At 37.9% G+C, this 14,686-nt stretch overlaps 1 protein-coding gene across 1 annotated transcript in view; it reads right to left on the bottom strand.

The window, feature by feature from the left end:
* Kdm5a (lysine demethylase 5A) overlaps positions 1 to 14,686 on the bottom strand; it is a 69,929-nt gene that overhangs the window by 32,130 nt on the left and 23,113 nt on the right. Inside the window, exons 11-17 of the mRNA XM_040737443.1 lie at positions 14,231 to 14,412; positions 11,793 to 11,955; positions 7,735 to 7,854; positions 5,268 to 5,462; positions 2,718 to 2,899; positions 2,180 to 2,304; positions 1,414 to 1,564 (exon numbers count right to left, since the gene is read on the bottom strand). Of these exons, the coding sequence (XP_040593377.1) occupies positions 1,414 to 1,564; positions 2,180 to 2,304; positions 2,718 to 2,899; positions 5,268 to 5,462; positions 7,735 to 7,854; positions 11,793 to 11,955; positions 14,231 to 14,412 (1,118 nt within the window). The remainder of the gene's footprint in view (positions 1 to 1,413; positions 1,565 to 2,179; positions 2,305 to 2,717; positions 2,900 to 5,267; positions 5,463 to 7,734; positions 7,855 to 11,792; positions 11,956 to 14,230; positions 14,413 to 14,686) is intronic.

Genomic DNA, 14,686 nt, shown 5'->3' with positions numbered 1-14,686 from the left:
TATGTCTTAAAGAGGCTCACACTGGGACACAGGGTTTTCAGCTACCTTAGACCAATGAATCCCCTGAATCTATCCCAAATTCCTTTCTGTTTTAAAGAAATTTTTATTTTATGTGTATGGATGTTTTGCTTGCATGTATATCTGTGTACCACATGAGTGCAGTACTCAGAGAGTAAAGAAGAAGGCATCAGGTCTCCTGGAACTGGAATCATGCTGGTGCTAGGAATTAAACTTGGGTACTCTGAAAGAACGGTCATTGGTTTTAACCACTGAGCCATCTCTTCAGTTCTGAATATCTTTTACGTATATATATTTTTTCAAAAAGAGTCCTCAAGGCTTTACCAGACTCTCCAAAGAGGCCAGTGTCCTAAAATTAAGTTAATGTTCACTGTTAAACGTCTCTAGCAATGGTTCTCTAATTAGATTTAAAAAAATAAAATGAAACTTAAAATCTAATGAAAAGTACTATAGAAAAAGCCACATAGAGGAATATATTAAGTAACTATAATATAATACCACAGAAAATGTTTGTAAAAAGAGGAAGGATGAAAGGAGAAAGAAGTATTCAAGCCATCTAGATGTGGCAGGAAGAAAACTCCAAGTTCAATGAAGAGCAAATAGAAATCCCTAAACAAGAGCGTATATGACATGTATCAAGAACAGCAAGTCAAAGAGTGCTGCAGAATGGGACAAGAGTTTATCAAAGAATGTGAAATTAGAAATAGAACTTCTCCTTAATAAGTAAATCAGTTCTAATAAAAGGTAGAAAATAAAGTTAAGCACTTGAACTCAATTTTTTTTGTTTGGTTTTTTTTTTTTTTTTTCTTCCCAGAGACAGGGTTTCTCTGTGGCTCTTCTGGAACTAGCTCTTGTGGACCAGGCTGGTCTCTCAAAGTCAGAGAGATCCGCCTGCCTCTGCCTCCCTAGTGCTCAGATTAAATGCATGCACCACCACTGTCTGGCCTGAACTCATATGTTATTAAGTATCTTGACCCATGTTATTAAGAAACCTTAATCTGCGAGGTATTGTAGTGCACGCTTTTAATCCTAGCATTCATGAGGTACAAGCTGGTGGCTCTCTGTAAGTTTGATTCTATTTGTCTATGTTCTTAATTATTTCAAATAAAGTTGAATATATAGCTAGGTCTTTGTCCATAAACTTCAGTGTTATTTTCAGCATTGAAATAAGCAGGTCTACTTGCTATTTTCTTGATGTAGTTTACAACTCACTTAAATTTAAAGAGCTTTTTACAATTTATGAACATGGGAGAAAGGGATGGGGTGGAGAGGAAGAAGAGACATGACTATGGGATGAAAAATAACAGAGGGCCTCAAAGGCCACAGGGCCTCAAAGGGCAGTTAAACCTGGAAGAACAAGAATCCAGGGCAGAGCTATACTCTTCTTAGGTTTACCTGTGTTTTTGCTTTTTGCTCAGAAGCAACTGAGCCACAGAACCACAGGTCTCAGCTTCTTTCACTGCATCCCTGAGCTTTCGAAAGAGATCATTCTCTGGGTATTTCCTGTCCTCAGCATCTTCCAGCATTACTTTCAATTCAATCAAATCTGAAAGATAAATATGACGATAACTACAAAAGCCATTCTACAATAGTCACTAAACTTACTGAAGTCATTAAAATACAGTCTCCAACATAAAAGCTTCTGACCAGATGCTTATTCCACATAGATGACTTCACTCAAATAAGATACGGTTGATCTCTCTCCGCCATCCCTATTCCCTTCCACCCTCACCCTCTGTCTCTCTAACACAATAAAAAATTAAAGGCTTTCAGTACATTGACTCTCTAAAATACCTACTACAACTTATCTGTCTCATTCTATGTCTTTCCATTTAAAATGGGATTCTTACTGGGTGTGGTGACATAGGCATATAATCTTAGCAATGACACCAAGGGAAGAAAGGCCATGAAACTGGGGACAGACAGGACAACAAGGCACATTTCCAGATCAAAAAAGACTATCTTAGAACTAGGCATAGCCTACATTCATTATTACAGACGGTAATTTTATTTGGTCTGTTTAGTACACAGATGAAATAAAATAAGCATATATTCAACTATGACATTATAAGCTAGGACTTCATTTGTTAATGGAGAACAAAAACATACAATTAAAGTTTTTTTTAAGTTACAATTTTTTATAACGAAGGAGGAAACTTACCTTTCTTATGGTTGAAGCTAGCTGATAATGCTTCTGTAACACGATTGACCCAAGTGTCATAGGACTGTGCCCTCACTTTTACACCATAAAGTAGAGAAGGGAGGTCTTCTAGTGGATAGCGGTACCTACAAAAAAAAAAAAATATATATATATATATATATATATATATATATAAAGGTAAAAGCTTCAAATTATAACAACCTGAAATAAGAGAAAAATCAAAGAAACTCAGTTTCAGTGTAGAGATTGGCAAGACACGCCCAACATTAACTGCTCAAAAAACTATACAGTTAGGCTGGCTAGTCCTTCATTTGGGAAGTCAAGGAAAAGTTATTTAAGGTACAGAATAGAAAGCAAAGAATAGCATCAAGAAGTTGGTGTTTTTTTTTTTGCCAGGTGGTGGCACACACTTTTAATCTTAGCACTTCGGAGGCAGTTTGAAGCACATAACAAGTTCTAAGATAGCCAAGGCTACACAGAGAAAGCTTTTCTCAAAAGCAAACAAACAAAAGTATAATGTGCTATAACTTTTAAATACCTAAGACATTTGTTCTGCATGGGACAGGAACACAAATCAGCTGGATGGTACAGACATACAAGTCTCTCTGGATTACAGGAGCAGGTGAGAGCTGAGAGAAAACATGTGGTTCTGCATGCTGAACACTGTCGCTCATCATCAGGAACAAGTTCAAAAACCTCTTCTTCTGACATCACCACACCCTGGAATATAATTTACATCATCAGATCAGGTCTCAACTGTTAACAAAGCAGTAGATTAAAAAGAATTAAAAATTAGGTGTGGCAACACACTCTTTTAATCCTAGCACTCAGAAGACAGAAGCAGGCAGATCTCTGTGGGTTTCAGGGCAGCCAGGACTACACAGTGAGATCTTGTCTTAAAAAAAGAAACAGTATAAAAGATTAAGAAAAGGTCAAAAAGTTAAAACCCCAAAAATAGCATTTGAGGAAATAAGGGAGAAGACGCTCACCCTTACAAGAGTAGTCTGATCTGACAGTCTAGAATCCCACAACTTGGATGAAACAAAGGAAAAAAAAAAAAAAAGCCACTACCAACAACCCTGGATTTAATTTTTTTTGTTTAAAGTAATTAATATTAGGTGGCCAGCTAGATGGCTCAGTGGGTAGAGGTGCTTGCAAGAAGGCCTGATTTCCTTGAATTCAATGTCCAGATTCCACAAGGCAGCAGGAAAGAACCAACTTTTGAGAGTTGTCCTGACTTCCACATGCACCATGGAACATAGATGCTTACATTCACACACATTTATGCATAAAATCATTCCAGTCAGAAGGCTCACATCTGTAATCTGAGCACTTAAAAGGCCAAAGCAAGAGTGCTGCAAGGACTGCCACAGCTTCAAGGACATTCCTGGTTTCATAGTCAGCTCTAGGCCAGCCTGAGTTAAGGGGAAGAATCTGGCTCAAAATAAAATGAAAAAATGGGGGCTGGAGAGGTAGCTCAGTGATCAAGAGCACTAACAGTTCTTGCAGAGAACCTAGGTTCAGTTCCTATCACTCACCTGATGACTCACAATTGTGTCTAATTCTAGTTTCATATCTGACAACCTCTTTTGGCCTCTGTGGGTACCAGGCACAAATTTAGTGCATAGGCAAAACACTGACTGACATACACACTCACACATCAAATTTCAAATCAGAATGGCTACGATCAAGAAAGCAACTGGGGCTGTAGAGACAGCCCAGTGGTTAAGGATACTGGGTTTTCTTCCAGAGGACCTGGACTCGGTTTCCAGCACTGACATCATTCACAACTATTTGTAACTCTGGTTCCAAGGGATTCACCACCTTCTTCTGCCCTCCAAGGGCACTGCATGCATGTGCTGCCCATACATACATTCACGCAAAACACACATACACACCAGAAACAAAACAAACAAATAAACAAAACAATAGATGTGGGGAAAAGGAAAACCCTAACTCACAACTCACAGCTGGTGGAACTGCAAATAGTTCAGTCAACTGGAGAATTCTCAAAAAGCTGAAATAAACCTTCTCTATGACCAAGTTATACTACTACTTGGCACATGCCCAAAGGACTTGACATTCTTTTCTGTAGATATTTGCTCAGCCGTGTTCACTGCTGCTTTATTCACAATAGCTAAGGAATGGCAACAACCTAAATAACCTTCCTTCAACTGATGAATAGATAATGAAATTGTTTCTCATATAGACAACAGAATTCAGCTATAAGAAAAATAAATTCATGAAATTTTCAGGAAAATTGGAAAGAACTAGGAAACATTATACTGAGTGAGGAAACCCAAACCCAGAAAGACACTCTGTAAGTTCTCTCTTATTTGTGGCTCCTAGCTCTGAATCTTCAGATATAAGTAACCTAGACAAACCACAGAAACCAGGAAAATAAAAGAGGATCACAGTGGGGTGACGGTGTGGGCACAACTCTAGAGAGAATAGCAGTACACACGTGTTATGAAGGGGGAAATAGAAAATATGGGGGGAGAGGGGCAATACTGAGGGAGAATGGACAAAGAGGGATAAATAACAATGAGGGTATGTGTATAAGTCATAGAGAATCACACTATCTAAAATTATATAAAATATACACAAATATATATACACACATATATACATATATGCACGTATATACACACTCCCAATAAGACACACAGTTTAGGGCTGGAGAGATGGCTCAGAGGTTAAGAACACTGGCTGTTCTTCCAGAGGTCCTGAGTTCAATTCCCAGCAACAACATGGTGGTTCACAACCATCTGTAATGAAATCTGGTGCCCTCTTCTAGACTGCAGGTGTACATGGAGGCAGAGTGCTGTATACATAATAAATAAAATCTTTAAAAAAAAAAAAAGGCACACAGTTTAAATGTTAGACTGTGTGGCCCATGCCTTTAATCCCAGCACTCAGGAGGCAGAGGCAGGCGGATCTCTGTGAGTTCGAGGCCAGCCTGGTCTACAAAGTGAGTTCCAGGACAGCCTCCAAAGCTACAGAGAAACCCTGTCTCGAAAAACCAAAAAAACAATAGCTATTTAAAAGAGGAAAGAAGGTAGGAAAGAAATGTACCCAGCATACTCACCATTTGTACAACTGATTCCCTTAATTTTGTTTCTTCTTCAGTCATGAGAGTCAACTCTTTGCAAACCATGGCAGCCAGCCCTACATCTAAGCATTCTGGATCAGCTGCCATCTTGAAAATGAGTTCCTCGTGTGAAAAGACACAATGGCGCCTCAGCCGTCGGTAGTGATTTACACACTGACGTCCAATGGGCAACTGAAAAAAAAAACAGATTTCCAAGTTAAATTACTTATGAAAATATTCTAGCACAGAGCTTCAATTACCTCCAGGTACTCACTTTTACTATAAAGAAGAAAAGTTAATCCTATCTGAACATAAAACAACATAAATAGCAATTCTATGTAACCCAGCCAAAATTTCACAAATCTTCTGCTAGATGATACCCATAAGCTGAGATGCTAAGTTTCTGCCCTAAGATGTAGATTTTCTAACTCACTGTATATACCAAGAAAATGAAGAAGGCTGGGCGTACTAACAAATGTCTTTAATCCCAGGACTGGGGAGGCAGAGGCAGGCAAATTTCTGTGAGTTCAAGGCCAGTCTGGTCTACAGAGGGAGATCATGTCTTAAAAAGGCAAAACAAAACAGAAACTACAGAGCAGGACAGGGTGGCATAAAGTTATAATTCCATCATTTGTGATGTACAAGTAGAAAGAAGAGTTCAAGGCTATCCTTTGCTCATTTGAGACCAGCCTGGGACACACAAGACTCCATTAAAATCTAACAAAATAAAAAAAGGTGAAGTGCTTTGTTATACTAGGTAGAGAATTCAACAGTCTAACATAGTGCAAACAAAAAAGAAAATTGTAAAAAAATTTAAAGTTCAAACCATAAAGTTATTTATTAAGTAGTAGTATCAAACCTTAAGATTCCATAGGAAAAGAAAAGTATTATCAGAAAGAGCCAAAAATGAAAAAGAAGTAGAGTGTTATTTAAGCAATTTACATAATCAGATTTGTCTTTTTTTCTTCTTCTTCTTCTTCTTTCGGTTTTTCTAAAACAGATTTCTTTGTGATCTTTGGAGCCTGACCTGGCACTCATTCTATAGACCAATCTGTCCTTGAACTCATAGAGATCCTCCTGTCTATGTCTCCTGAGTGCTGGGATTAAAGGTGTGCAACACCACTGCCTGGTTTCACATTTTATTCTTAAACATTTACTTTTTAAGCATTTCTCACATAGTTATAATACAAAAGCAAGTAGAACCACCAAACTGGGGTTTCTGCAGTCCTTAATTATTGTAACATGTGAAAAAGCCAAAACTGATACGCACTGCAACTTACAAAAGTTAGCCCTATAACCCTAGAGACAAACCTGTTAAAAGTTTTCATTTGTATCATAATCTTAACCTTAAAAGTACCAACAACTCTCAACTATAACATTTAACTTGTTTAAGGTTAGTAAATCAATCTATTACAGGAGGTGTAAAAAAATGAACCAGGTCCTTGGGCTGATGCGATAGTTCAGCAGGTCAAGGCACTTTGCTGCCAAGCTTAATAATAACCTGATTTCAATCCCTGGGACCCACATGGTAAAGGAGAACCAATTCCTGCAAGTTGTCTTCCCACCTGCACATGCATGCTGTGGCACACACACTAAATAAATGTAAAACAAAGAAAAAAAAAAAACAAAAAAACTAAAAAATCTTAGGACCACTAAAATGAAAAGTTCCTCAAGATCAAATATTACTATTAGCTAGGTATTATGGTGCACACCTTTAGTACCAGCACTCAGGAGGCAGAGGCAGGTGATCTGAGTTTGAGGCCAGGCCCCCCAAAAAACTTAGCTGAGTCTTAATTATGCTATATTATGATTCCATAGCCAAATAAGGAAGAAATTTTAAATAATGAACCAAAACAAGACAGCTCAGAGAGTCCATAAGTTCAAGGGCAGGATACCCAACACAGCAAGGCTACATATCAAAATACTACCCACTGTATTACTATAGTTTCTCTGTATGATTAATCATGAAATTTAGTAACAATTAATAAGTTACCCACAGAAAATGAAAGATCAGTGTTACTAAATGGTTCTCTCATTAAAAATGTTAGAAGGCCAAAAAAGCCAGCATCACTGGGGAAGAAAAATAAAGCCACCGAGTATTAAGTATTAAATTTTTGGCAGTCTTTTCTCAATCAACAGGATGCAACCATAACTAGTTGCATTCTGATACAGCAATTGCTGCATTATCATTTATACATTTTAAGATTCAAAAGTGCTCAGAGAAAAAGAAGACTAGAGGAAACATATATTCCCCTCAGGAAAGACAAACAAATAACTGCCCATTAAACTGCAAACATACCAGGGAAAATAATGAATAAGCAATGTGATAAAAATTCTAAACTATAATAGCTACTCCAATAACCCTGAAATATTCATGGACCATACCCAAAACCCAGTTAAGTAAAATACTGCATTTTATAGGGGTGTTAGTAGACGTACAACAGCCACGTGTTATAGAACAGACCCAGTCAGCAGTACAGAAGTTCACAGCTTCAGCAAAGTTGTATCCCTGGTTAAATCCAGAGTGATAGGCACGAGGAAACGTCACAACAAACTCTCCAGCACACTGATTAGTCCTGTACACCTAAATGCAAATTAGGAACAGGGATTTAAAAAAAAGGAAGACAAGTTCACTCAGATAATTTCAAAGGTATTTTCTAAACTTGGAAATAATACAGCATTAACATATACATATCAGAAATAGCTACAACTGCCAGGAGGTGGTAACACATACCTTTAATTCCAGCACTCAGAAGGAAGAGTGGATCTTTGTGAATTCAAAGCCACCCTGGTCTACAGAGGTAGGTCTAGAACAGCCAGGGACACACAGAGAAACCCTGTCTCGAACCGATCACCCACCCAAAAAGCTATAACTGTTTTCTTAAAATTATAATATATGACAAGAATCAGCGGTCAAAAGAAATTCTCAAGCAGAAAATGGTACTCTCTTCCTAAGTGAAAATCCTACACTTCATGGTGAATGTCTATAATCCTAGCACCTGGGAGGTAGAAACAGGAGGAGCAAGATGAAGATCATTCATTGCTACAAGGTTGGGCTAAGTAAGATCCTGTTTAAAAATATTTTCTTCTGGCCGGGCATTGGTGGCGCACGGCTTTAATCCCAGCACTCAGGAGGCAGAGGCAGGCGGATCTCTGTGAGTTCAAGGCCAGCCTGGTCTACAAAGCAAGTTCCAGGACAGTCTCCAAAACAATACAGAGAAACCTTGTCTCGAAAAACCAAAAAAATTTTTTCTTCTTTAAAAGCTTAGAAAATTAAATTTTTGTTCCTGTGTTGTAAATAGAAATAAAAGATTAAATTTCCTACAATCACTGTATAATTTTTAGAAACTAAATCTATCAGTTAATGTCATGCAATATCTCCCAATCTCCAATCAGTTTTCCCAAATGTTACTTTCTTTTTTAAAAAATGGTTTCTCACGACAGTGTTTCTCTGTGTAACAGTCCTGCCTGTCCTAGAACTCACTTTGTAGACCAGATTGGCCTTAAACTGAGATCTGCTTGCTCTGCTTCCCAAATGCTAGGACTAAAGGCATGTGCCACCACTGCCCAGTGTTACTTTGTTTTGTGATAAGACTATGAGTACTATTTGATCAGTTTATTTATTTAGGTATTTCCAGACAAGGTTTATCTATGTTACGGTCCTAGCTGTCCTGGGACTCTATCTATAGACCAGTCTGTCCTGGAACTCAGTCCGCCTGCTTCTGCCTCCAATTGCTGGGATTAAAGGCATGCATCACCATGCCCAAATTAATACTAGTTTACTTAGGACCTTCAAAAATATATTCTGACAGTGTAACCAACTGATACACCTCAGTTTTTAATTCAGACAATTAGTATGCAAACATGAAAATTATAAGACAGTGGCAGTAACTGTTTTAAGTAGGTTTGATCTTAATACTCTTGAACCCTAGTATTAATCCACCTTTTGGAGACAGACAACGGTAATATAAATTATTTTATCTATCTTTGCGTTACCATTATATGAAGTGACTATGGTAGCATACTTGTAAACCCAAAACTGGGAGGTAGAAACAGGAGAATCACAAGTTCAGTGGCAAACTTGGACAAAATAAATAAGCTCTGAGGATATTTGGCTCAGTGGAAGAACAATTATATATTGTGCCAAAGCATTGAGTTCCAGCCTCAGCGGCTCAAAAAAATTAAATTATAACGAGGGCTTAGTGGTTAAGAGCACTGGCTGCTCTTCTAGAGGTCCAGAGTTCAATTCCCAGCAACCACATGGTGGCTCACAATCATCTGTAATGAGTTCCAGTGCCCTCTTCTGGCATGCAGGCATACATGTAGGCATAACACTGTATTCATAATAAATAACTAAGTTATAACAAATGCCAAATTGTATGTGGCAAATTTATATAGCAAGTTCAAGGCCAGCTACTTCCTGAGACTAGGTCTCAAAACAAAGTAATAAATTTAGTCACAAAGAAACAAAGGAAAAATAAATCTGAGCTAAAAGGAGATTCCACAATACATTTTTATGTCATTATTTTCGCCTTGTCCTCCTATTCTTTTTTTTTCCCCCCCCAGATGGGGTTTCTTGTACTGTAGCCCTTGCTGTCCTAGAACTCTGTATATCAGGCTGGCCTGGAACTCAGAGATCTGTCTGCTCCTACTTCCTAAGTGCTGGAATTAAAGCACCACCACTGTCCAGATATTATCTTCTATATTAAAAACTGAAATATGATGATATACACCTTTGATCCCAGCACTTAGGAAACAGGAGAAAGCAGGTATCCTTGAGTTTGAGACTATACTGTCAATATAAGTTCTAGGCTAGTAAGAGCTATACAGTAAGACCCTTTCTCCAATAAAAAGTATCTTAAGTATCCAAGTTTTCAATAAAACAAAAGGAAACATAAAACCTGAAATCTCCTGGTCAAGGGCTCCCTGACTGTCATGCTCTACCATGTCCAGCTTTAAAAAATACTTCAATCACATAATAAATAAATACATAAATGAACAATCATTTGCTAGTTAGCCTTATCTGTCAACTTGTCACAGCACGAGCCACCTGAGAGGAGTGCGTCAACTAAAGAGTTTCCTAGATTAGACTGCCTATGGAAGAGGACTATCTTGACTAATACAGGCTGGCCTGTGTACTGCCCAGCTCCCAACATGTGATGGTACCGTTCCTGAGCTATATAAAAAAGGTATCTAAGCATCAGCCTGTCTTAGCCAGCAACAGGTATCTCCATGGTTTCTGCAGTATTTTTTGGCTTTGATTTCTTTGGCCAGAAATAATGCTGTGCTGGAATAGCAGTGCAGGCCTGTCTTCAACGTCCTGCCTTGATTTCCCTTGATGAACTGTATATAACCTGGAATTTGAGCCAAGATAAACCCTTTCCTTAGGTTTCTTGATTAGTGTTTTTATTACAGCAACAGAATGAAACTAGAACAGCTATTACTTTAAGAACTTGATTATTCTAGTTAAGTAGGGGGGACAGAACAAGATCGGGGAGTCTCTGAGATAGTTCAGTAGTTATAGACCCTTACTACCATGCCTGATGACATAAATTCAATCTCCAGGACTCACATAGTTGTTCTCCAAACTATTAAACATTCACCATGGCACAACAGGGCTGGAGAAATGGCTCAGCTGTTAAAGGGTAGGCTCACAAACAAAAACACAAAAGAAAATTGAATTAAAAACAAACAAAAAGTTTTAAAAGGGGGCTGCTGTTGCAGAGGACCCAGGTCAGTTTCCACCACCCACACAGTAATTCACAACCATCCTCATATGCAGTTCCAAGTGATCCAAAGCCCCCTTCTGACTTCCTCAGTCACACAACATGTACATGGTACATGTACATACTTGCAGAAAAAATATTCATACACATAAATTTTAAAAATTCCAAACACTTGGAAAATATGCAACACAAATTTAAATGTGTATATGTAACAGAGAAACCTATCTCAAAAGAAACAATGTGTATGCGTGAAAATTGAATGTCTTAATGAAAAAAACAAAAATGTCTTTTAAGTTGAAAGAAAATGACCATACAAGATATTTCAAATAAAACTATTTTTAAAATAAAAAAGAGTTAATTGGGCATGGTGGTGTACACTTTTAATGCCAGCACCTGGGAAGCAGAAACAAGTGGATCTCTATGTGCAAAATCCAGCCTGGTCTATACAGCAAGTACAGTACACAGAGAGCAATACTCTATCTAAACCCACCCCCAACCCCCCCCCCCACCAAACAACAAAAGTTTAAAATGAACAAAGAATGAACAGTTTTTACTAAAGAACAGAAGCCTATCCAAATAGGTAGCTGTAAGGCATAATATATGATTCACACTTAAAGCATCCCTTCTCAATCAGACTCAGGATATAAATTCTAATTTGGCTACACTACAGGGCTTTTCACATATAGTTACAACCCCCCCCCCCCCCAATCAAAACAAAACAAAACCCTTGCAACTATATCCAATCAAAAGCTAGAAAATCTTTGAAAACGCTGAAAGAAGACACAAAAAGACTCACAGGCACACCATGCTCCATGAGCACGTTTGGGTTCATGATGGTTACTAACTGATGTAGGAGATCAGGCTGTGATTCAAATAACTCAGGGGCCATCTCCCTCATCACCTCCTCCAGTTGTTCTGCAGCATGAGATGGCACACCATACCATGTCTTTGGCTCGCCCCTAGTAAAAGAAATAACTGTTTAGCTAGGTAGAACATGGTATCAAAGAAGCCAACGTCTTTCATCAAATCTACTACATTATAATTAACCTTGTCATATTCCTGGTCATAGGTTATATGACTACAATCCTGGCAACCATACCATAAATATATGCTACTATTAATAACAGGAAACAATACAAAAATATATGAACTATTAAGATATACACTCACTGCCACTGGGAAAATAACACAAATTATATGAATTGGGGATTAGTAAAGGTGCCTTTCTAACAGAAAATTCATTACATGGAAATCACTGTTCAAAAGTATATGGACACATTCACTGCCTTGATTACCAGAATGAGTCTTTCCAATTACTATCACAATCGTTAAAGCAAAGAGTCAATGATCTCCAGAATACATATAAATAACTTCATTAAGTTCAATTTTTTATTCATGTAAATAAGCTAATACTACTACAAACTATTCAAACTTTAAATATAGTTGCTAACAAAAAGACCAAAACCCAGCATAATGAATCTATCGTATTTTAATGGATTAGAGTTCATTTTGAATACTAAATAATTACAAACTTAGGAAATAGTGCTGGCTAGTTTTACATAAACCTGACACACAGACACACACACACACAGACACAGAGAGAGAGAGAGGGGGGGGGGGAGGGAGGGAGGGAGGGAGAAAAGGCAGCCAGTTAAAACAGTATTGATATTAGAGAAGGAACTTGCTAAGTGAATGAAAATCTTTTGAGAGATTAAAAAAACTCATCAAAGGAATTTATTTACCTCTTAACGTTTAAAGTTCCAAGCACCAAATCAAATCTTTCAACTCTAAGTTTAAATATCACATTTTGCCTATCAAGATACATCAAAACTGGGGGAATGGAGATGCTTTCAGAGCATCCAGGTTCAGTTCCAAGCACCCACATGGCAGCTCAAAACTATTTAAAACTCCATCTGATGCACTCTTTTGATCCCCACAGGCTTATATATGCAAGTGGTACAGACAGACAGACAGACACACACACACACACACACACAGACACACACACAAAATGTAGTTAAAAATACATATCAAAATTTGGCTGGGAAAGCCGGGCGTTGGTGGCACACACCTTTAATCCGAGCACTCGGGAGGCAGAGACAGGTGGATCTCTGGGAGTTCGAGTCCAGCCTGGTCTACAGAGCGAGTTCCAGGACAGCCTCCAAAAAAAAACAGAGAAACCTTGTCTCAAAAGACAAAACAAAACAAACTGGCTGGGGATATAGCTCAGAACTTCAATACTAACATGAATAGGCCTTTTAATCCCTAACATGCAAAGTTGAGTCATCATTAATTATTTCCTCATATACCACAGAAGCATCATTTAATTTAAAACTTGGGGCTGGAGGCCGGGCGTTGGTGGCGCATGCCTTTAATCCCAGCTCTCGGGAGGCAGAGGCAGGCGGATCTCTGTGAGTTCGAGGCCAGCCTGGTCTAAGAGTGCCAGGACAGCCTCCAAAGCCACAGAGAAACCCTGTCTCGAAAAACCAAAAAAACAAAAAAAAAAAAAAAAAAACAAAAAAACAAAAAAAACTTGGGGCTGGAAAGATGGCTCAGTGGTTAAGAGTGATGGCTGCTCTTTCATAGAGTATCTGAGTGAAATTCTCTGAATCCATGTGGCACTTCTGAACTGTCTGTAACTCTGGTTCCAGAAGATCCAGCACCCCCTTCTGGCCTCTGTGGCACTGCACACACATGGGTCCATAGACATACATATATGCAGGCAAAACACCCATTCACATAATATAAAAAATAACAAGTAACATCTCAAAAAACAAACCAAAAAACAGTCTAGGTTCAGGTAATTATACATATGTTCAAAGAGAAGATGGTCTGAGACAACTCCTTTCCCCTCCTCACGTTTATGTAAAAAATACTTTTGAAGCCAATTCTCTCTAATATACTAGCTAATACTATTACATCTTAAAAATAAGATACCAGACATAGTGAGGTGACACATGCCTATAATCCTAGCACTCTGGAAGTATCAGAATCAGGAAATCCAGAAGCTCAAGTTGAGCTACACCCGAATTTCAGAGTAGCTTGTTTCAAAAGAAAATTAAAAGCTAAACAAAAAAAAACCAACAACAACAACAAAAAAAATCAGGACTCAGGATATACCTCAATGTAGATAAATACTTGGCACATATGAGTCCCTGGATTTAATTTCTAATACCAATGCCCCTCCCACAACAAAGCCACTAAATACATGTGGTATAACAAAACTGGACATACCAATGTAAGTAGTTAATGGAATAACTCCAGTGATCTTCAATATGCCAGCAAAAAGAAGAAAAACACATCCCCACATACAGCCATGGCACCTTCATACCAGAAATGTCCACATTAATATGTGCAAGAACAGACTGCTCCAGAACAGGCATGTTATTCAAATTCCAACCAGAAAGGGCATATTCCTATAAAATAAAAGTTAAAACGAAAAATCAGTTTACAATACTAAACAAAAATCTTAAAGAGAACCTCTCTAAAAAGGCAAATATTTCATAATACGTATTACTATCCAGTGCATACAATTTGCTCTTTGGAACCCACAGCAAATATACAACTCATCTACTAATCTAATGTACCTACATCTAATTTAAATAAATATTTGATATCTAAGTATCTACATAAACTTTTCTAGGTTCTGCTGATTTTTCTTTTATTTCTCATATTTCTACTTTACTTTCA

Source organism: Mesocricetus auratus, unplaced genomic scaffold, assembly GCF_017639785.1.
Source record: "Mesocricetus auratus isolate SY011 unplaced genomic scaffold, BCM_Maur_2.0 Super-Scaffold_100676, whole genome shotgun sequence".
NCBI lineage: Eukaryota > Metazoa > Chordata > Mammalia > Rodentia > Cricetidae > Mesocricetus > Mesocricetus auratus.
Note: the sequence above shows the minus strand (reverse complement) of the source record. Positions and strands in the feature narration are given on the sequence as shown.